This window comes from Theropithecus gelada, chromosome 8, assembly GCF_003255815.1.
Source record: "Theropithecus gelada isolate Dixy chromosome 8, Tgel_1.0, whole genome shotgun sequence".
Classification (NCBI taxonomy): domain Eukaryota; kingdom Metazoa; phylum Chordata; class Mammalia; order Primates; family Cercopithecidae; genus Theropithecus; species Theropithecus gelada.
The window spans coordinates 38,638,551-38,662,594 of NC_037676.1; the positions used below are offsets into that span (position 1 = coordinate 38,638,551).

Sequence of the window (24,044 nt, forward strand, 5' to 3'; positions counted from 1 at the left end):
AAAAAAAAAAAAAAAAAAAAAAAAAGAGGTAATCAGTTTCAATATACTGTATAAACAATTTAGCCAAATGAGTGTAAATGGACAGGACACAATATCTATAGGAAAATTATAGGGAATACTCACACTATTGAATATTATGAGTCTAATTTTTAAAATGTGCCTGTGAATTCTTTATACATACAGGTATGAGAAGAAGTTCATGGTATCTTGTTATGGATATTATTTGGCAAAAGTCTATTAATGTGTGTGTGTTTGTGGATGTGGGTACATGTATTTATAAATGCATTTGATATATATGAATGAAACACAACATCTTTAGCAGCTGGAAATGGTACTGAAATAGTGGCTGAGGAATTTCACTTCTATACACTTTTATTGTTTGAATTTTACAAAATATGTACTTGTTTTATTTCAAAATGAAAATACTAAACTGTTGAAATATTAATACAAAGGCGTGAATAAGACAGAAACATTGTCAAATGTTAACTTCTAGCAATGCAAGCTTATCATAAAGTTGTATTTGATCGTTGATTTTTAATATTTGCTTTGCACGTATGTTATTTTATTATGGAAAATATAATTACTTAAAAAGAAGATGCACATTATTGACCAATAATGTCAAATGTTGAAAAGGGACTAGGATAAGGAATTGAAGTGGCCAAGTCGATTGATGTTTATTTTATCACAATACTTTGTATAGACATTGAAGTGCATGAATAGAAAATGTCCAAATAGTGACAATAAATGTTTTCAAATTACAAAATAAGATAACAGTCATTAAAAAAATTTAACCTCTCTGAATATGAAGGCTACAAGTTTATTAAATTTTATTTTTTAAAGATGATTGAGGAAGACATTAAACATGCTCAGGCCAGAAATAAACTTTCATGTAGGTATTTTGCCATCTGGCCATTATGTTGTGAAAATTTTTACTACTTTTTCTAACCTATTTCTCATATTTTATAGTCATAATAATCTTAAGAAAAAATAATTATTCTATGAAGTTTAGGTATTTATATCAGATACAAAGACTAAGATGATTCAAACTGTTTCTGTATTTTTCTGTTTCAGATATGTAATAATTTTGGTAATTGTCAATGCTTCCCTGGACATAAACCTCCAGATTGTAAATTCCAGTTTGGTTCCCCAGGGGGTAGTATTGATGATGGAAATTTTCAGAAATCTGGTAAGTGGATATTTATTTTCTAAGGCAAAATACAAGGTTGTTTTATATAAAGCTAATTAAAGAAATCTAAGTTATCTTGAATGGTAGCTTCATCTACATTGCAGTAGTCCCTCCTTATTTGTGGGGGATACATTCTAAAACCCTCAGTGGATGCCTGAAACTGTAGATAGCGCCAAGCTCTAAATGTACTGTTTTTTCCTACATATACATATCTATGATAAAGTTTAATTCATCAGTTAGGCTCAGTAACAGCAATGACTAACTGTCCTTCCATGTTTTATCCCCTGGCACCTCCTTTGCACTTTCATTAGTGTAGGTTCTATTGGTCTTCTTCTTCCAGAAGACTGACTTCATTACAATTGATAACTGGCTTTGGATGATATCCTTTCTCCCTGATTAACGTCAACTCTGCTGGAAATGTGGAAGCTGTTTTTTCATCAGCAGACACAGCCTCTCTAGTAATTTTTCTATTTTTCAGTCCAGACATATTTCTGAATTTGTATAACCATCTCTTACTTGCAATAAATGTCTCACTCATTTCAGGGAATTCCATGCTGAAGTATTTCTACAGGTTCAAATGTTTTCTGGTACAACACGTTGCTGTTAATCAGAACACATTTTCTGTTCATGTCTTCTACTTACAAATTTACTGTCTTTTCTGTCTTAACTAAGCGTTTATCATGCACTGCAGTCTTAACTTTTGTAGTTCGAGATACATCAGCAAAACTAGTACAGATTTCTTTCTCCTTTACAACTTTATAGACTGAAGATTTGTTTTAACCATAGATCTTAGCAATGAATAGTTTCCTTATTAAGGAAAATATGTATGTATGTATATTTTGTATGTATATTTTGTCAAATGTTGACATTTATACATATAAACATGTTTATGTAAATATTAAAATATAAATATACACATACATTTGTAAGTATGCATATACATTTTTTCTTACATATATTTGGAATATGTATGTATTAATATATTTTCCTTATTAAGTCAAAGTATTCACTCTTTTCCTTAAGGAAAGAATTTTTGCCTTCTCTTTGGCATATACAAATTGATGGCCTCACTAATCTTGCCCTTTGCGATCATTATGAGGTAAAATAAGGGTGATTTGAACAAAGCACTGTAATGGCATAACAGTCAACCTGATAACTAAGATGGCAAAGTGACTAATGGACAGGTAGCGTATACAGTATGTATTCTTTTGGAAAGATTCAGGTCCTGGGTGACACAGAAAGGAATGACGAGAGATTTCATCATGCTACCCAGAACAGCATGCAGTTTAAATCTTATGAATTGTTGATTTCCAGAATTTTTCATTTAATATTTTCACACAGTGGTCGCCCATGGTTGTTACTGTGCAACCAAAGCTGTAGATAAGGGGGAGTGACTACTGTAATCTTACATAATATTTATAATCAGATATTCCCAGAGATATTCAACTTCAATTAACTCAAATAAGTTAGAACACAGTACCAGTAAGTTTCAACAAATGTCATTCAATAAAATTTTTGAAATTCACGTATAGAATAATAAAAATTACACAAATGTTTTTCATTCCATATTATTACAAACTTTGTAGGCTGCTAAAAAAACTGTACCATACAGTGTTTATTCTCAATGAACTTTGAAAAATATGGCAAAATACACATGCATTTTTTTAGGAAATAATAGTAAATCAATCACATTTTGAGTGATGGCATACACATTTATACTTTAATTGTTTCTATAAATGAAGGCAATATTGAAGTGGGATATTTCCGTGACCCCTTCATGGGACTTGCAACAGGGGTGCCTCATTTGCACAACTTGCAGTTCTCAACTCCTTGCAGGAGGGAGTGTGTGAGTGAATGAGGCGGGAACTGGAGTGCATGAGCACTGGAACCAGCTGGCTCCTTCAGTGCCAGCACGGGCAAACTCCACACACTGGGACCTGCTGTGTTCCAACCCTTGAAGGAGGGAGAACATAGTAAGTGGGTGCAGGAGTCAGGGCGAGCGCTTTTGAGCGTCGGCAGGAGCAAAGGACGTTGAATAGTTAAAATGCCTTTGAAGAAAAAAAATGTTGTAGGAAATACACTGCCCAATATTGAAACTCACTATAAAGTTACAGTAATCAAGTCAGTGTGATACTGTCATTAACGAAGACATACAGGTCAATAAAATAGAATAAGAAACCAGAAACAGACATACAAATATATGGAAATTGGATTTCTAATAAACGTTCAAAGCAATACAATGGATAAAGTTTAGCTTTTTAAACAAATTGTGCTAGAATAATAATATATTTATATGTAAAAAAGATAAACTTAGAGCTGTATTTCACACCATGTTCAAAAATTAGGGATTACAGACCAAAATATGAAACTTCTAGCACCAAGCGGACCTAAAAGACATCTACAGAACTCTCCACCCCAAATCAACAGAATATACATTCTTCTCAGCACCACATCACACTTACTCCAAAATTGATCACATAGTTGGAAGTAAAGCACTCCTCAGCAAATGTACAAGAATAGAAATTATAACAAACTGTCTCTCAGACCACAGTGAAATCAAACTAGAACTCAGGACTAAGAAAATCAGTCAAAACCACTCAACTACATGGAGACTGAACAACCTGCTCCTGAATGACTACTGAGTACATAACGAAATGAAGGCAGAAATAAAGATGTTCTTTGAAACCAATGAGAACAAAGATACAACATACCAGAATCTCTGGGACACTTTTAAAGCAGTGTGTAGAGGGAAATTTATAGCACTAAATGCCCACAAGAGAAACCTGGAAAGATCTAAAATTGACACCCTAGCATCGCAATTAAAAGAACTAGAGAAGCAAGAGTAAACACATTCAAAAGCTAGCAGAAGGCAAGAAATAACTAAGATCAGAGCAGAACTGAAGGAGATAGAGACACAAAAAACCCTCCAAAAAAATCAGTAAATTCAGGAGCTGGTTTTTTGAAAGGATCAACAAAATTGATAGACTGCTAGCAAGACTAATAAAGAAGAAAAGAGAGAACAATCAAATAGACACAATAAAAAATGATAAAGGGGATATCACCACTGACCCCACAGAAATACAAACTACCATCAGAGAATACTATAAACACCTCTGTGCAAATAAACTAGAAAGCGTAGAAAAAATGGATAATTTCCTAGACACTTACACTCTCCCAAGACTAAACCAGGAAGAAGTTGAATCCCTGAAGAGACCAATAACAGGCTCTGAAATTGAGGCAATAATTAATAGCCTACCTACCAAGAAAAGTCCAGGACCAGACAGATTCACAGCTGAACTCTACTGGAGGTACAAGGAGGAGCTGGTACCATTCCTTCTGAAACTCTTCCAATCAATAGAAAAAGAGGGAATTCTCCCTAACTCATTTTAGGAGGCCAACATCATCCTGACACCAAAGCCTGGCAGAGACACAACAAAAAAAGAGAATTTTAGACCAATATCCCTAATGAACATCGGTGCAAAAATCCTCAATAAAATACTGGCAAACCGAATCAGGCAGGACATCAAAAAGCGTATCCACCATGATCAAGTGGGCTTCATCCCTGGGATGCAAGGCTGGTTCAACATTTGCAAATCAATAAACGTAATCCAGCATAAAAACAGAACCAAAGACAAAAACCACATGATTATCTCAATAGATGCAGAAAAGGCCTTTGACAAAATTCAACAGCCCTTCATGCTAAAAACTCTCAATAAATTCGGTATTGACAGAACGTATTACAAAATAATAAGAGCTATTTATGACAAACCCATAGCCAATATCATACTGAATGGACAAAAACTAGAAGCATTCCCTTTGAAAACTGGCACAAGACAGGGATGCCGTCTCTCACCACTCCTATTCAACATAGTGTTGGAAGTTCTGGCTAGGGCAATCAGGCAAGAGAAAGAAATCAAGGCTATTCACTTAGGAAAAGAAGAAGGCAAATTGTCCCTCTTTGCAGATGACATGATTGTATATTTAGAAAACCCCATCATCTCGGTCCAAAATCTCCTTAAGCTGATAAGCAACTTCAGCAAAGTGTCAGCATACAAAATCAATGTGCAAAAATCACAAGCATTCTTATATACCAGTAACAAGCAAACAGAGAGCCAAATCATGAATGAACTTCCATTCACAATTGCTTCAAAGAGAATAAAGTACCTAGGAATCCAACCAGCAAGGGATGTAAAGGATCTCTTCAAGGAGAACTACAAACCACTGCTCAGTGAAATAAAAGAGGACACAAACAAATGGATGAACATACCATGTTCATGGATAGGAAGAATCAATATCATGAAAATGGCCATAATGCCCAAGGTAATTTATAGATTCAATTCCATCCCCATCAAGCTACCAATGAGTTTCTTCACAGAACTGGAAAAAACTGCTTTAAAGTTCATATGGAAGCAAAAAAGAGCCCGCATTGCCAAGACAATCCTAAGTCAAAAGAACAAAGCTGGAGGCATCACGCTACCTGACTTCAAACTATACTACAAGGCTACAGTAACCAAAACAGCATGGCACTGGTACCAAAATAGAGATATAGACCAATGGAACAGAACAGAGTCCTCAGAAATAATACCACACATCTACAGCCATCTGTTCTTTGATAAAACTGAGAAAAAGAAGAAATGGGGAAAGGATTCCCTATTTAATAAATGGTGCTGGGAAAATTGGCTAGCCATAAGTAGAAAGCTGAAACTGGATCCTTTCCTTACTCCTTATACGAAAATTAATTCAAGATGGATTCGAGACTTAAATGTTAGACCTAAAATCATAAAAACCCTAGAAGAAAACCTAGGGAATACCATTCAGGACATAGGCATGGGCAAGGACTTCATGTCTAAAACACCAAAAGCAATGGCAACAAAAGCCATAATTGACAAATGGGATCTAATTAAACTAAAGAGCTTCTGCACAGCAAAAGAAACTACCATCAGAGTGAACAGGCAACCTACAGAATGGGAGAAAATTTTTGCAATCTACTCATCTGACAAAGGGCTAATATCCAGAACCTACAAAGAACTCAAATTTATAAGAAAAAACCAAACAACCCCATCAAAAAGTGGGCAAAGGATATGAACAGACATTTCTCAAAAGAAGACATGCATACAGCCAACAGATACATGAAAAAATGCTTGTCATCGCTGGCCATCAGAGAAATGCAAATCAAAACCACAATGAGATACCATCTCACACCAGTTAGAATGGCAATCATTAAAAAGTCAGGAAACAACAGGTGCTGGAGAGGATGTGGAGAAATAGGAACACTTTTACACTGTTGGTGGGATTGTAAACTGGTTCAGCCATTGTGGAAAACAGTATGGCGATTCCTCAAGGATCTAGAACTAGAAATACCATTTGACCCAGCCATCCCAATACTGGATATATACCCAAAGGATTATAAGTCATGCTGCTATAAAGACACATGCACACGTATGCTTATTGTGGCACTATTCACAATAGCAAAGACTTGGAATCAACCCAAATGTCCATCAGTGACAGACTGGATTAAGAAAATGTGGCACATATACACCATGGAATACTATGCAGCCATAAAAAGGGATGAGTTTGTGTCCTTTGTAGGGACATAGATGCAGCTGGAAACCATCATTCTCAGCAAACTATCGCAAGAACAGAAAACCAAACACCGCATGTTCTCACTCATAGGTGGAATTGAACAATGAGAGCACTTGGACACTGGAAGGAGAACATGACACACCGGGGCCTATTATGGGGAGGGGGCAGGGGGGAGGGATGGCACTGGGAGTTATACCTGATGTAAATGATGAGTTGATCGGTGTTGACGAGTTGATGGGTGCAGCACACCAACATGGCATGGGTGTGCATATGTGACAGACCTGCACATTGTGCACATGTACCCTAGAACTTAAAGTATAATTTAAAAAAGAGAGAGAGAGAAATCCTCAGTGACTTTGAGCACAGAGTTTGTAGGTATGACACCAAAAATTTGACCCCAAAATGTGATAAATTGGACGACATAAAAAATTTAGGACTTTTGCTATTCAAAAGCCACTCTTAGGGAAATAAAAGGGCAAGCCACTGCTTCTTAACAAATATTTGTAAAATATACACCTGATAATGTATTTGTATTCAGAATATATAGTGAATCCTTGAAATTTAATTTTAAAAACCAACTCTATAGAAAAGGGGGACAAAATAAGTATATATAAAGATGCCCAACATCATAGGTCATCGGAGAAATGCAAATTAAAATCACAAATAGATGCTACTCATTCCTTTAAAAATTGCTTGCATTTAAAAGGGCTGACCACATTAACTTTGGCCAAGATATGGGGGTAGGAACCATATACTGATATTTAAAACAAAATTTAAAACATTGATATTTAAAACAAAATTTATAGTTTCAGAGATTCTTAAGGAGGTAAATATAAATCACCATATAATACAGCTATTACACTATTTACCCAATAGAATAGAATGTTGACGCCCATACAAAGCCTTGGGTATAAATGTATATAGTAACAATTTTTGTAATAGATAAAATCTGGAAACAATAAATATAAATCAAAATGTATACAGTAACAATTTTTGTAATAGATAATACCTGGAAACAATGTAAATATAAATCAACAGATGGCTAAACAATGTGTAGTCTCTCAATACAGTGTGATACTATCAAACAAGAGAAAGAAACAAACTTGTTATGTACACCAATATGGATGAACCTCAACATTTATGCTAAATGAAACATGTTAGACTATAAAGAATACATATTGTCTTGTTCTATTTACATATAAGTATAAAAAATGAAAGCTAATGTATAATGAAAGAATACAGACCAGGTTATCGGCTGCCTGTGTGGGGAGTGGCAGCATGGCAGGATTAGTGGGCATGGGAAATGTGTGTGGATTATGGATATATGCATTGTTTGCATTTTTATGGTTTCATGGCAGTATACATATAACAAAACCTATCAAATTATACACCTAAAATGTGGGCATTTATTTTATGTCAATTATCTCTCAGTAAAGCTGTTAAAACAACAAAATTAAAATAATTTATAAAAGAATTTACACTATTTTGTTGCCAACTCTTAGGCACTAGTTAAACTCATTCTATTATCAAATAAAATTTTATAAACACTTCACATTTAGTGACTAACACATCAAAACAAAAAAAAAAATAGAATGTTTGCCTTATATTTAAAATGTTTGCCTTATATTTGTGAGGGTTAATATTTGTTTATATTTGTGAGATTATATTTGTGACATTTCATCCAGCTGTACAGTGGTGTTTGCATTTCATTTTAAATGAAGAATAACTAGGGAAAGAAGAAAAATACCTAAGATAAGTAAAAATGAAGACACTCATTTACTACTAATAGGAATATAATGGTTACAACCACTTAGGGAAATCATTGGAAATATTTACTAATGTTCAATACGATAATATGCAAGCATTGACACTTCCCATGTATGCATATGTCTGAGAGATTTTCAGACACAATGTTGACCAAAAGACATGCTGTAAAATATTCACAGCAGCACTCTTCCTAATACCTCAAATTTCAAACTACCCAAATATCTGTCAGAATATCAGAAATTAATACCTGCAGTTTCTTTTATTTATTTATTTATTTATCTATTTATTTAAGACGGAGTCTCGCTCTGTCGCCTAGGCTGGAGTGCAGTGGCGCGATCTCGGCTCACTGCAAGCTCCGCCTCCCAGGATTACACCATTCTCCTGCCTCGGCCTCTCGCAGTAGCTGGGACTACAGGCGCTCGCCACCACGCCCGGCTAATTTTTGTATTTTTTTAGTAGAGATGGGGTTTCATCATGCCCTCGATCTCCTGACCTCGTGATCCATTCGCCTCAGCCTCCCAAAGTGCTGGGATTAACACTTGCTATTTCTACGCAAAGTTATAGTATGCATCAATTAGAATAAGCATTTTACAACTATAAGCAACAACATCTGTGAATTTCAAAAGTCAGTAATAATGAACAAAGTCAGAAAACAATGTGTATGCACTATAATTACATTTATATAACATTTAAAATCCGTCAAAAATGATCCACGCTCACCCTATTCAATAAATGGTGCTGAGAAAGTTGAATAGCCACATGCACAAGAATAAAACTATGTATTTCAACTTATACAAAAATTAACCCAAGACGGATTAACAACTTAAATGTAAGACTTGAAAGTATAAAAATTCTTACAAAACACCTCCAAAATCCTTTTCTGGACATTGGCATAGGCAAAGAATTTATAACTCAAAGACCTCAAAAGCAAATGCAACAAAAGTAAAAATGGACAAATGGGACTTTTTAATTAAACTAAAAAGCGTCTGCAAAGAAAAACTAATTATCAACAAAGTAAGCGGACAACCTACAGAATGAGGGAAAATATTTGCAAACTATATATTAACAAAATACTGTTATCAAGAATCTACAAGGAACTAAAAAAACTCAAAAAGAAAAATGTGAACAACCCCATCAAAAAAATTGGCAAAAGACATGAACAGACACTTTACAAAAGAACAGACACTTTACAAGAGGTCAAAAAACGTATGAAGAAATGATCAGCATCACTAATCATCAGAGAAATGCAAATTAAAACTACAATGAGTTATCATGTTATCAGAATGGTTAGTATTCAAAAGTCATAAAACAACAGATGTTGGTGAGGATATGGAGAAAAGGGAACACTTGTATACTGTTGGTGGAAATGTACATTAGTACTATCACTATGGAAGACACTCTGAAGATTTCTTAAAGAACTAAAAATAGAACTGTCATTCAACCCAGGAGTCCTACTACTGACTAGCTACCCAAAAGAAGAGAAATCAGTATACATCATATGTTCATTGCAGAACTAGTCACAATAACAAAGTTATGGAATCAACCTAAGTGTCCATCAATGGAGGACTGGATAAAGAACATACACACACACACACTTATCATGTGATATATGTTGATATCATATATATATATCAATGGAGGACTGGATAAAGAACACATGGTGCATATATATATATATATATATATATAATATTTTCTCCCATTCTGTAAGGTTGTCTGTCTACTTTGTTGGTTATACCATGTGTGTGTGTATATATATATATATACCATGTGTTTTTTATCCAGTCCTCCATTGATGAATACATATTTATATTTATATCTCTTCATACATATATCATGGAATACTACTGAGCCATAAAAAAACCCAAAACCCAGCAACATGGGAAAGGCATTAACCTAAGTGAAATAACTCAGAATCAGAAAACCAAATGCTGCATGTGCTCACTTATAAGTGGGAGCTAAACAATGGGTACCATTGGACATTCACAGTGGAATAATAGACACTGGGGACTCCAAAACGTTGGAAGGTGAAAGAGATACGAAGGGTGAAAAATTACCTATTGAATACAATGTACACTATTCCGATGATGGGTACACTAAGAGCCTAGACTTCACCACTACACAACATATCCATGCAGCGAAACTGCACTTGTACATCCTACATCTATTTTTCTAAGTGTATGCAATATCAAAAGATACAAGTATAGCTAATATGTCTATATTAATACCAAGTCAAAATGAAAGGAAAATAAGATTCATGCTGTTAGAGGCAAAATTAGTGATTTTCTTTGGGAAAGATAGTGTCTGGTAAACTAAGTTGGGGAGTTATGTTTCCAAAATTTGTTGCTGGTTACATGGTCTTGTTCAATGTAAATGTATTTTGAGTGGTACAACTTTATGGCACACATTTTTGTTACTATGTTATATACATTAATAAATTTCACTAAATAATTAAACAAATCATGACCTTTGTAACCTTTGGAGAGGACAAAAGATTAGGAAATGTCCCACAGTGCTTTGGAATTATAACAGGATCTTTTTTGAGACCTGGAGTGTGGGAATGTGTATATTCTTTAGTTAACTCATTACTCATTTTGCTAATGTATTTACATATTGTATACTTCTCAGAATTGTGTGATATCTCAACTTTTTAAGTATAAAAAAATAACCAAAGGGAATAATATGCTTATAGAATGTCAATGAGTGGAAAGATACACACATACACACATGCACACAGAGGCACATGTAATGTATAGATATATAGACATAGATGCAGATACAAGCATAGGTATATGTATTAGAACATAGACACTCGATGGAGAGAAATGAGTCATTTATAAATGGTTTTCTCTAAGGGAAAAAGCTGATTTAGCAAGTGAGTGGGATGGTGGTTTCTCAAAGTATACATTTTTAAAAATTGTAACTTAATCCCTATTACTGTATTAACTTTTAAAGTATTGATGTTACAAATAAGCTGAATACAGCAAACAGCACTCTAAACATGTATACAGCAGATTAATATTAAATAAATATGTGTAAACAAATAGAAACCCATGAAAAATATAGCACTGTAGTTTGCATTTATGTTCTATTTTTTCCTAGTAGTTTGCAATGCATTAAAACCTCTTTATATATACACATATATGATTAAGGTGAAAAAAATATAAATGTATTTAAATATCCACTGAGTCCCCGCTAATTTATGATATGATTCATTTCTAGATGAATTTTATACTGAAAAAGGCTACAATGCACACTGGAACAACTGGTTTATTCTGAGTTTCTACATTGTTCTGCCGTTTTTCATAATTTTCACCATTGTGATCTTTAAGAGAAATGAAATAAGGAAATTATGCAACAGAGAGAATACAGAGTGTAAGCGGTAAATGTGATATAGGATTAATGTATTAGGCTAAATTATCCTAGTCATTAACCAGTGTCATGCATGTTATATAACATTTATATTAATTCTTAAATATACTATTTTAAATCTAATGTAAGTGGTATCTTTATAATTTTGTTTTTCAATAGTTTGTTATTATATTGGGGCAAGCCTAAATTCTGAATGTTCTAGAACTTTTCTTCATGAGTATACTATGCTGTACCAAAGACTTACCAGGTCAGAAAAGAATATAGTTGGTACATTATTTTAAGTGCCCTTCTAGTTAGATCTAATTACACATTGGTGTTGGTTTTACTTACCATTTTAAAATATTTATTCTTGTAATCTGTTTGGATTTTCTGTTCTTTATTAAGTCATGTTTGGAAGCTTGTGACTTAAAAAATATGTCCCTTTCTTCAAAATTGTGTAATTTGTTGCACAAAGTTATTCATCGTATTTTCTTGTAATCATTTTAATGTCTGTAGGGTCAGTATTGAATTATTGCACTTTATTCTTTATTCTTTATGAGTAATAAACTCATAATATTGTTTAATTCCCAAATATTATAGATTTCCCATATTTTTTGTCTTGTTAATTTTCAACTTAGTTGAGCACAAAATATACTTCATATGATTTCAATCATTGTAAATTTAAAATCATTTTAAATTTTTTGAGACTTTTTAAATGGCCCAGTATATAGTCTGTCCTGAAGACTGTTCCAAATACACTTGAAGAGAAGGTATATTTACTATTGTGAATACCCACGGCGTGGGTGGGGAGTTCTATAGAATACAGGTAGGTCAAGGTGGTTGATGGTGTCGTTCAAGTCTTCTATATCCTTGCTGATTATTTTTGTCTAGTTATTCTATCAGCTTTATACCACTTCATGGAAGTATAACTCACATACAAATATGTATACATACTTAATATATACATCTTGATGAGTTTGGAAATAAGTATTCCCCTTTAAACCATCATCACCATCAAGGCCATAAATATATCACCTCCCAGAATTTCCTCCCAAACTCTTTATTACTATTGTTGTTTTACCAAGGTAAGAACACTTGACATAGATCTACCCTGTTAGCAAATATCAAGTATACAATACAGTATTGTTAGCTATAGGTACTGTGGTGTATAGCAGAGCTCCAGAATTTATCTTGCATAACTGAATCTTTGTACCCTTTAACCATCACCTTCCCATTCTCTGCTCCCATATCCCTTGGCAACCACTGTTCTACTCTCTACTTCTATGAATTTGATTATTTTTGAGCCCACATGTAGTTAAGATCATGCAACTTTTGTCTGACATATTTCACACAAATTTTGTCTGGCATATTTCCCTTGGCATAATGTCCTCTACATCTATTCATGTGATAACAAATAAGAGAATTTTCTTCATTTTTAAGGATGAGTAATATTCCATTACATACATTTGGCACATTTTCTTTATCTATTTACCCATGATGGAAATTTAGGTTGTTTCCATATCATAGCTATTGTGAACAATGCTACAATGAACATGGTCATGCAAATATCTCTTCAAGATCTTGATTTCAAGTCCTTTGAATTCATACCCAGAAGTGAGGTTGTGGCATCATATGGTAGTTCTATTTTTCATTTATGAAGAACCTTCATAATGTTTGCATAATGGCTATACCAATTTACATTTCCACCAACAGTGTACAAGAGTTCCTTTTTCTTCATATCTTTACCAACCTTGCTCTCTTTTCCCTTTTTTCAATAACAATCATGTTAACCTAAGATGTGAAGTAAGCCATTCTAAGTAGAATGTAATATCACATAGTGGTCTTCATTTATGTTTTCCTGATTATTGATGATATTAAGTACCTTCTGATACCTGTTACTCAATTCTATGTATTCTTGAAGAAATGTCTATTAAGCTGCTTTGACAATTTTTAAATCAGGTTGTTTGCTTTCTTGCTATTCAGTTGTATGAGATCTACACACACACACACACACAGACACAGACAAATATATATATGTGTAGGTGTGTGTATATATATATATAAAGTTTGTAGAGACTATGTCTCTGTCTGTTGCCTCGGCTTGTCTAAACTCTTGAGCTCAAGTAGTCCTCCCGCCTCAGCCTCTCAAAGTGCTGGGATTACTGGCATGAGCCATGGTGCCTGGCCTCCCACACATATTTTTGATATTATGAAACCCTTTATCAGATATATAGTTTGCAAATACTTTGTCTCATTCTATAGGCTATCTTTTTATTTCATTGATTGTTTCTTTTGCTATGCAAAAGCTTTTTGGTTTAATGCAATCACTTTATTTCTGCTTCTATCACACACACACCTCACCCCTCACATTCTAATTAGGATATCTTCTTCTTACAGTGGTTGTAACACCCACCTATTAGCTTATACCAATTGCAGGCTGATTGCTAAATTGTTTTCAACATGCCTTGGAGCATAAATTGCTCCATAGTCTGATCAATTAAATCCAAGTGATTTTGCAAAAATAGTCTTTGAACCTAGCCCTTGAAGCTTATTTCTCCCCTCTAATCCCCAAAGAACCATCCTTAGTGACCTCTTTCTTTGGTTGTCTTTGTTAAACTTCTAGCTGCTGTATAATTTAGCTTGTTTCACATATATATATATATTTGTGTGTGTGTATATATATATTTGTGTGTATATATATACCATCTTTTCTTAATTGTTTACCATCACAGTCTCCATTGATTTTGACAGCATCCTTAGACTCACACTTTCCTATCCTCTGTTGTAATTAAGTTATCTTAAAAAAAGGTACAGACCAAAATTTTACTCTTGGACATTTATCTCCAAGAAATGAAAATTATGTTCTCTTAGAAACTTGAATTCAAATGTTCATAATACTTTAATTAATAATAATGAAAAACTAGAAATGACTTCAATGCTCTTCAGTAGGTGAATGGTTACCAAAAGCAGAGTAAATCCATACTATGACATATACTAACTAAAACAAAGCCAGTTTCAAAAGCTGACATACTGTGTGATTGGACTTATATAAAGTTGTTGAAATAGAAAAAAAATCAGTATGGGAAAAAGATTAATGATTGTCAGGGACTAGGAATTGTGGGAGAGTTTGATGTGTATGTCTATAAAGGGGGAAGGCATCAAAAAGTCTTGTGTTTATAATATAGTTCTGTATCTTAATGTGATTATAGTTATATGCTACTACACATGTGATCATTTGCACACAACTACACACATGCCAGCATAAGATCGTGTATACCTGGTGAAATATGACAAATCTCTGTGAATTGCATTAATATTAATTTTCTGATTTTCATATTATATTATAGTTAGGCAAAATGTTAGCATAAAGGAGGTTCGGTAAAGGGTACACAGGACCTTCCTGTGCATTTCTTTGAAATGTCCCATGAATATGAAACTATTTCAAAACAGAAAATCAAAAAGTTATTTCATGAACATAAATGTAAAGATAAAGTTATGGAGCTTTTTGAAGAAAACAAAACTTTTGGAGACCCAGAACTATACCAAGAGTTATTTTACATGAGAACAAATCATGATCCGTAAGGAAAATTTGAACTTCATAAAAATACAGGAAGCAATTTTTATAAGGTACCTTCAGCAGAAACAAGGAAATAGTATGACATTAAAAAGTGGACTGGTTAACATTAGGTGACTTCAGGTTATATTTCCCTGCAAATGTTAGAGCAGAGGGCACTTTCTTATCACATAAGCTGACATTGACCTGTGTAAGGATTAGGCTTTAATTCCTCTCCTGATTTTCTTGGAAAGTCAGATAAACAACTTAGTTTCAGTTTGGTTACATGGCACCTTAGGATGAAGGGCTCCATTTTAGTTTGTTCTGTTGGAGACTAGCGCAAGAACTCAGCTCAACAATAACCTCCCATAAATTTTATTTAACAACCACTTTCCCAAACAACCATCTTGCAAAATCTTTCTAAGATGAAAAATTAACACTCACACTTAAAACTTTTGAATAATTTAATATTACTCTCATAAAAAGTTTATTTACTCACCCAATTAGCTTAAATCTCAAATGCGACATTCTTTCTGTAGTTACTTTTGATAGAGAAAGATAGATTATTTTAACTGCATTCCCAGGGAAAGTTGTACATCCTAAAAATGAATTTGTAAAGTATTTCTAGCTATGACATTTCTTCAATATGTCTAGTTTCCTATTAGCCTCTGACCTACTTGAACATAAGGATGGCATCTCTATATTTTGGAAAGAGCTGCTACAAAGGTCCCTGAAATGTCTTCAAGGCCTTTCCCCCATTGTCTTGGATATTAGCACATGGCTCCTTTTTAGTTAACAGAGATTTTAATAAAATCATGAGTAACTGTATTATTAATCATACCTTCAGTGATGTATAGTAGACTTCAAAAATGTGTTCAGGTCATAGAGAGTCAGAAAGTCATTATTCTTTAATAGCAACACAGTAAATCTTGATACATTAATTATCAATTATGTGAATTAACAAAATATACAAAAAATAAAGTCTTTAAGGTTTATGGGACTATTTAAATAAATATGACATACAACATATATCACAACCAAAAGCACATGGTTAAAAAATAAATACTTCAGTGAAATAAAAATTTTGGCTATTTGGAGGTTAATTTTTTATGTTATTATTGTTTGTAAGTCAAACAAATACTATATGTTTAGAAGGAAGTGTGGAAAAATGAATTGTAAAAAAGCCAACCTTATTTTGTTTCCTTCTACAAACTGGAGAAGATAATCAATATTTGATTTTGTTTTTAAATATTGCATGAAAAGTATATAAGCAAGAGTATTCCACAGAAGGACAACTTAAGAATGTCTGGCCAAAGAAAAAAATTGCAAAATTGAAATTAGGTAATTCCATTTTTATATTTTTGAGAACTACCATACTGTGTTCCACAGTAGTTTTACAATTCTTCATTCCCACCAGCTGTCCAAAAGGGTTCCAGTTTGCCCATATTCTTGCTAGGATTGTTATTTTCTGCTTTTTAAAAAAACATAGTAGCCATCCTAATGGGTGTGAGGAGATATCTCATTGTGGTTTTGATTTGCATTTCCCTAATGATTAGTGATATTGAGCATATTTTCTTGTGTTTGTGGGCCACAGAGGATGGGAAGTTGTTGAATACGTATCATTCAATGAGGAGTTACTCTTTACTGAGCACAGAAGTTCATTTTTGCAAGATGAAAATGTTTCTGGAGACAGATGGTGATAGTTTCACAGCAATATGAATGTACTTAGTACCACTGAACTGTACACTTAAAAATGGTTAGAATGTGTATTTTACTACATAAAGTATTTTTATAAACTGAATAAAGAAATTGTGAAAAAATTAAAGTCAGCAACCTGAATATTAACTATAAAATGAAAATTATTTCCATGTTAATTCTATTGTTTTCATGTGTGAACGTCATATTAATGGGGAAAAAATAAAGACTAACCTTTTATTTTGTCTCCCTAAGCCGTAGGTTTTTCTAAGAAACAAAGTATATAAAACTGAATAAATGAATTTTGATTGTTTTTACATAGTCATTTCATAGTTTGCCTGGTAAATTATAAATCAATGCTAATGTATGAAAACATATACATTTATTTTATGTTTAGCTTTTTAGTTGGACTCCTCATAATATAGATAAGTTACCTATAATATAGATAAGAACCAAATTTATCTATAATATAGGTAATATAACATCTATAATATAGATAACCAAACTTATCTATAATAATCTTTGATTTTTAGCAATTATAAAGTAGAAATTCAGTAGTAAATATGGTTTAAAATAGGCATTGGCTACTGCTAAACATATTGTGAATCTCTATTTTTTCTGTTTTTCTTCACTATAGTAATTCATCCGCTGTATCAGAAAGCTATGATGTGGAACATTAATATTGCACAGAACTTCCGTAGCAAATAAACTAAAGGAACAAATGTGCTTTATAACCTTATGTTATCCCCGAATGCATTGTAAATGCTAAACTTTTGGAAAATAAAGCCTGCGTGCCTTCCCACGTGCCTCCTCCAATGCATCCGGTTGTGGGTGGGGAGCCCCCTGACTCCAAGTTCCACGAGTCTCTGGGATCCACAGAGCTGGGTCTGGGCCGTGCCCTCTAGACTCCACCGTTCTTGGGCTTCACTCGGCCTCCCCAGCCCTGGCCAGAAGCAGCCCCGTTCCATGCTCAGCAGCCATTACTGTGGCGAGGCCGCTGGCCACGCAATGCTCTCTTGCTGATCCTCTCAGGGCTGGGCCGGCTGACCTCCGCGGGTCATTGCAAGTGAAGAATTTCGCTGCGTACGATGACTGCATTTCAGTGTCCAGAGAGGAGGCATGTGTCACCCTCCCTGTTCCAGTAGCTCAGGCCAAGCTGGGCAGAAGAAACAGCCCATTGCTCCAGAGCCCCAGAGCCTCAAGGACAGGCGAGCATCATCCTCCTTGGTCTTGAACCTTAGGCCAGGTTGTGGAGGGACACGGTCAGAGCCTGCCCAGTTCCAGGGCCACTGTGCCACTGGAATCTAGTTAAACCTACTAATTGGAGGGCTCAGCCCAGAACTCAGACAGCTGTTCCTCACTTAACCTGACTCTGCTCAAGAAGGTGCATTTCCTGGAGAGCTGGGAGAAGGAGGGAGGCTGGACGGGGTCTGACACCTACAGCCCATACTTCCTTTGCCATTCTGGGTTGAGGTCACCCAGACCCGGAGCGTAGGGGATGACTCTGGGTAATACTCCTTCTTTTCTAGGAGAGCTTCTTCTTGGAATTGGACAAAGTCTGGTTTTGTGGGGTGTGTGTATGTGTGTGTTTGTGTGTGTGTGTGTGTGTGTGTGTTGGGGTTTGGAAGTATAGTGATGTAAGATGAGCAGACGAATGAAGAAAGGATGCTGTGATATGCTGGGAATGCCCACATGTGTTTCCTTACTGCGGATTCTGAAACACTATTTCTGCAAATTGTATGGCCACAGAATATTAAGAAAGACACCAATAACGGCCATGTATCTATACACATTCATCTGTGAAATTATGTTTGTGCTCATATTCACTTTGTGCTTACATTTTGTCTGAGTGAAAATAAATTCTTTGCTTAACTTTTTCTTTCATTATTCTTCAAGTAATATATGCATACTAGGGAAATAATTCTTAAATATTTAAAAATATAGTCTCAAATAGAAAAAAGAAAGCATACCAAATTCCTAGCACATAAAAAGGCTAAACAGTCAACTTGAACTTGATTTTAACTAGCTTTATTGAAACATAACTAACATATCATACAATTCACTCATTGAAAGTATGCAATGCAAAGGTTTTAGTAAGATCACAGAACTGTGCAACCATCACCATAATCAATTTTTGAACATTTCATCACCCAGAAAAGAAGCTCCAGAAACATTAGTAATCAGTCCCCATTGTTTTCTTCTACTTTCCACCTAACTTCTCCTTTACTTCACCGGCCCCAGGCAATCACTTATCTACCTGCTAGCTCTATATATTTGTTTATTCTGAACTTCAAAAGACAAGAAAAGCAAGAATAGAAAATAAGGGATTACTTTAAACTAAAAAGCTTTGATATAGCAAAAGAAACAATAGAGTGAAGAGACAACCTATATAACAAGAAATGTTTGCAAATTATACATCAAGTAAGGGGTTAATATCCAAAATTTATAGGTGACTAAACTCAATAACAAGAAAACAAATAGTATTATTTTGAAATGGGCAAAGGACCTGAATCAACATTTCTCAAAAGAAGACATCCAAATGGCCAAGAATTATATGAAAAAATGGTCAACATCACTATCATCAGGGAAATGCCAATGAAAATCACATGCACGTGATGTCACCGCACACCTGTAGAATGGATCCTTTATTGACAAAAAAGTGCACAGTTATGCTGAGAGATTTTCTCATACAAATTCTTAGAAAGTTTAGCAAATGATACTTGAGCTCTGAAAAATTAATACCATATGTATGATAATGGTTAGAAAGCTGAAAAGTGTTAAAGGAAGTGACACATGCAAGTCTCTAGTTGTGTTTCAAAACAATTCTAACTGCTCTGCATCTTTAATTTTCTTAACAGTAAAGTAGGTAAAGTTATGCCAACTTGTGAGTATGTTGTTAGACTTTATGAGATATTTTATAAGGCATTTAGCCATGGTACATAAAACTTGTTTTTTACATTTTTTGTTATTATGAGTAAGGTGCAGGTAAGTTATGTTGTTGAAATATAGATTTGTGCTTTAAGCAACTGTGTATATTGTGATACCATTACCTGATATCCAGAATGTAGAAGGCAAAATATATGTCTTTATTCTCAAACAATAGGATAAAAGAGGAATGCAGAATATTTCATTGGCTCGTTTCCTATAGAGTTTGTATCAAATACAATTATAAGACACATCATGAAGTTCTACATATGAAAACCAATCCATGTAATAGAATGAAAGAAAAGAACCACATGGTCATCTGAAGTGAGGCAGAATAAGCATTTGACAAAATTCAGTATACTTAATGATAAAAAGCCCCAAGAAGCTAGGAATAGAGGGAAACTATCACAAAATAGTTAAAGGTATATTTAATAAATCCACAGTGAATGTCATATGTAATGGTGAGAATAGAAACATTTACTCTAAGATCAGGAACAAGGTAATGATGTCCATTTTCACTGCTTCTATTCAACATAGTACTGGAAGATCTACTTAGAGCAATTAAGCAAGAAAAAAAGCATTCAAACTAGAAAGAAAAAGTAAAATCTCTGTTCCCAGTGGTAGAATCTTATCTATAGAGAACACTACACACAAATGCCCCCCACACACACACACCATGTTATAACTAATACATTCAGCACAGTAGCAGGATACCAAATCAACACCCCAAAATAAGTTGCTTTTGCCCAGGCATGTAGTTCACATTTGTGATCCCAGCTACTTGAGAGGCTGAGGCAGGAGGATTGCTTGAGGGAAGAAGTTCAAGACCAACCTGGGCAAAATAGCAAGAAGTCATCTCTAAAATAAATTTAAAAAAAAAATTACCTGGCCCTGATGGCACACTTGTAGGCAAAAGGATCACTTAACCCCAGGAGTTCAGGCTGCAGTGAGTTGTGATCATACCACTGCACTCCAGCCTAGGTGACAAAGCGAGACCTCATCTTGGAAAACAAAAAGAAAAAACTGTTGCACTTATTTATACTAACAATAAACAGTATAAAAGGGAAATTAAAAAATTAAACAATAGTATTAAATGGGATGAAATAATTACAAGTAAATTTAACCAAAGAGCTGCTGAAAGACATGTACAATGAAATCTACAAAATATTGTTTAAAGAAAGTAAAGACATAAGTAAATGGAAAGTTATCCCATGTTCATGGATTAGAAGACTTTATATTTAAGATGCCAATATTATGTAAATTGATCAGATTCAATGAAATCCCAATCAGAATCCTAATGGCTTTCATGCAGGAATAGAAAAACCTATTCTAAAATTTATATGGAATCACAAAGGATTCTGACTAGCCAAAATAGTTCTGAAAAAGAACAAAGTTGGAAGGCTCACACTTTCTGATTTTAAAATTACCTAAAAATCTACAGAAATTAATAAAGTTGGATGTAAAGACAGATATATAGACCAAAGTAACAGACTAGAAAGACCAGAAACAAACCCTCATGAGTATAATTAAATGGACTTCAATAAAGTACCCAAGACAAATAGGGAAAGGGCAGTCTTTTAAATAAATCATGTTGGGAAAACTAGATTCCACAAGCAAAAGGACAAAGTTGGACCCTTTCCTTTGTTTTTTTTTTTTTTTTTTTTTTTTTTTTTTTTTTTTTTTTTGAGACGGAGTCTTGCTCTGTCACCCAGGCTGGAGTGCAGTGGCCGGATCTCAGCTCACTGCAAGCTCCGCCTCCCAGGTTTACGCCATTCTCCTGTCTCAGCCTCCCGAGTAGCTGGGACTACAGGCGCCCGCCACCTCGCCCGGCTAGTTTTTTGTATTTTTTAGTAGAGACGGGGTTTCACCGTGCTAGCCAGGATGGTCTCGATCCCCTGACCTCGTGATCCGCCCGTCTCGGCCTCCCAAAGTGCTGGGATTACAGGCTTGAGCCACCGCGCCCGGCCGTTGGACCCTTTCCTAAGGCCACATACAAAAATTAACTCAAACTATATCAAAGACTTACATGTAAGAGTTAAAACTATAGAAGCCTTAGAAAAAATACATAAACAAAAAGCTTTATGATATTTAATTTGGCAATGATTTATTGACATGATATCAAAGATACAAATAACAAAAGAAAAAAATAGACAAATCAGACATTATAAAAATTAAAAACTTTTAAGCAAAAAAAAAAAAAGAGTAAAAAGGCAACCAACAGAATAAAAGAAAATATTTATAAATCACAACTTAAAATAGATTAACATCCAGAATAGATATACAACTTCTAAAATTCAGCAACTTCTAAAACTCAATGCCATAAAAACAGTTCAAAAGGACTTGAATAGACATTTATCCAAAGAAGACAAACAAACGGCCAACTAAGCACATGAAAAGATGTTTAACTCCAGAAACATTAAACAAAATAGTAGAGAGTCATGAAAATAGCAAAAGACAAATAACTTTGTCACATACAAATGATGCTGAATAAGAATAATAGCTGATTTATCATTAGAAACCATGGAGGCCACAAGACAGTAGGATGAAATATTCAAAGTTCTGAAGGAAAGAAATGATCAATCAATAATTTTATATTGAGCAAAACCATCCTTCAAAAATGAAAAAGAAATTAAGACATTCTCAGATAGACAAAAACTGAAAGAATTTGGCACTAGCAGACCTACCCCATAAAAGAAGTGAATCCATATGAACAAAAATTAGGCACCATTAAGGGTAACTATGAAGGTAAATATAAAAGACAACGTAAGTTTATTTTGGTTGTGTCTTTCCTATCCTATGTTATTCAAAAGACAGCTACATAAAGCAATAATTATGAATCTAAATTGACTGGTACACAATAGTAAGTATGTAATTTGTGACAATAACACAAAGTATACTGGAGCAGACGACAGACCTACGTAGAAGCTAAGCCTGTATACTATTGAAATTAAATTGGCATTACTCCAAAATAGATTGTTATAAATTAAGATATTAATGTAAACTGCAGGCCAGTCACTAGGGAGACAATTCAAAAATATATGTTAAAGAAAATAACATTAAAATAGTAACTTGAAAATATCCATTTCACTCAAAGAAAGCAGTAATGGAGGAAAAAAAGGAAGAGAAAAGGCATAAGACATAGAGAAAACCGAGGGTCCATTTCAAGATGACTGAATTGGAACAACTCCAGTCTGCAGCTCCCAGTGTGACAGATGCAGAAGACAGGTGATTTCTGCATTTCCAACTGAAGTACCTGGTTCATCTCACTGGGACTGGTTGGACAGTGGGTGCAGCCCACAGAAGGTGAGCTGAAGCAGGGCGGGGCATCGCCTCACCCAGGAAGCACAAAAATTCAGGTGATTTTTCCTTTCCTAGCCAAGGGAAGCCATGACAGACTGTACCTAGAAAAATGAGACACTCTCTCCAAAATACTGTGCTTTCCCATGGTCTTAGCAACTGGCAGACCGGGAGATTCTCTCCCGTGCCTGGTTTGGCAGGTCCCATGCCTATGGAGCCTTGCTCACTGCTAGCACAGCAGTCTGAGATCGACCTACGAGGCTGCAACCTACACCTACAAAGAAACATAGACTTCTAGACAATAATAGTGGAAAACTTCAAGACTCCACAAACAGCATTAGGTAGACCATCAAAGCAGAAAATTTAATAGATATTCAGGACCTGAACTCAACATTGGACCAAATGTATCTATTAGACATCTACAGAACTGTCCACCAGAAAACAACAGAATATACATTCTTCTCGTTGCCACATGGCACATACTCTAAAATCAACCACATAATTGGACATAAAGCAATCCTTAGAAAATGAAAAAAAAACAAAAAAACAAAAAAACAAAAAAAAAAAAACAACCAGTTATACGAAACACACTCTCAGACCACAGTGCAATAAAAATGTAAGTCAAGACTGAGAAAATCACTGAAAACCATGCAATTACATGAAAATTAAACATGCTCATGAGTGACA

At 34.5% G+C, this 24,044-nt stretch overlaps 1 protein-coding gene across 2 annotated transcripts in view; it reads left to right on the forward strand.

The window, feature by feature from the left end:
• LOC112630255 (disintegrin and metalloproteinase domain-containing protein 18) overlaps window positions 1-17,936 on the forward strand; it is a 149,386-nt gene extending 131,450 nt beyond the window's left edge. For both annotated transcript variants that reach the window (XM_025394424.1, XM_025394425.1), the window contains 3 exons: window positions 1,072-1,186; window positions 11,759-11,918; window positions 17,773-17,936. In XM_025394424.1, coding sequence (XP_025250209.1) covers window positions 1,072-1,186; window positions 11,759-11,918; window positions 17,773-17,815 — 318 coding nt within the window. In that variant the 3' untranslated portion in view covers window positions 17,816-17,936. The remainder of the gene's footprint in view (window positions 1-1,071; window positions 1,187-11,758; window positions 11,919-17,772) is intronic.
• Window positions 17,937-24,044: the final 6,108 nt, after the last annotated feature.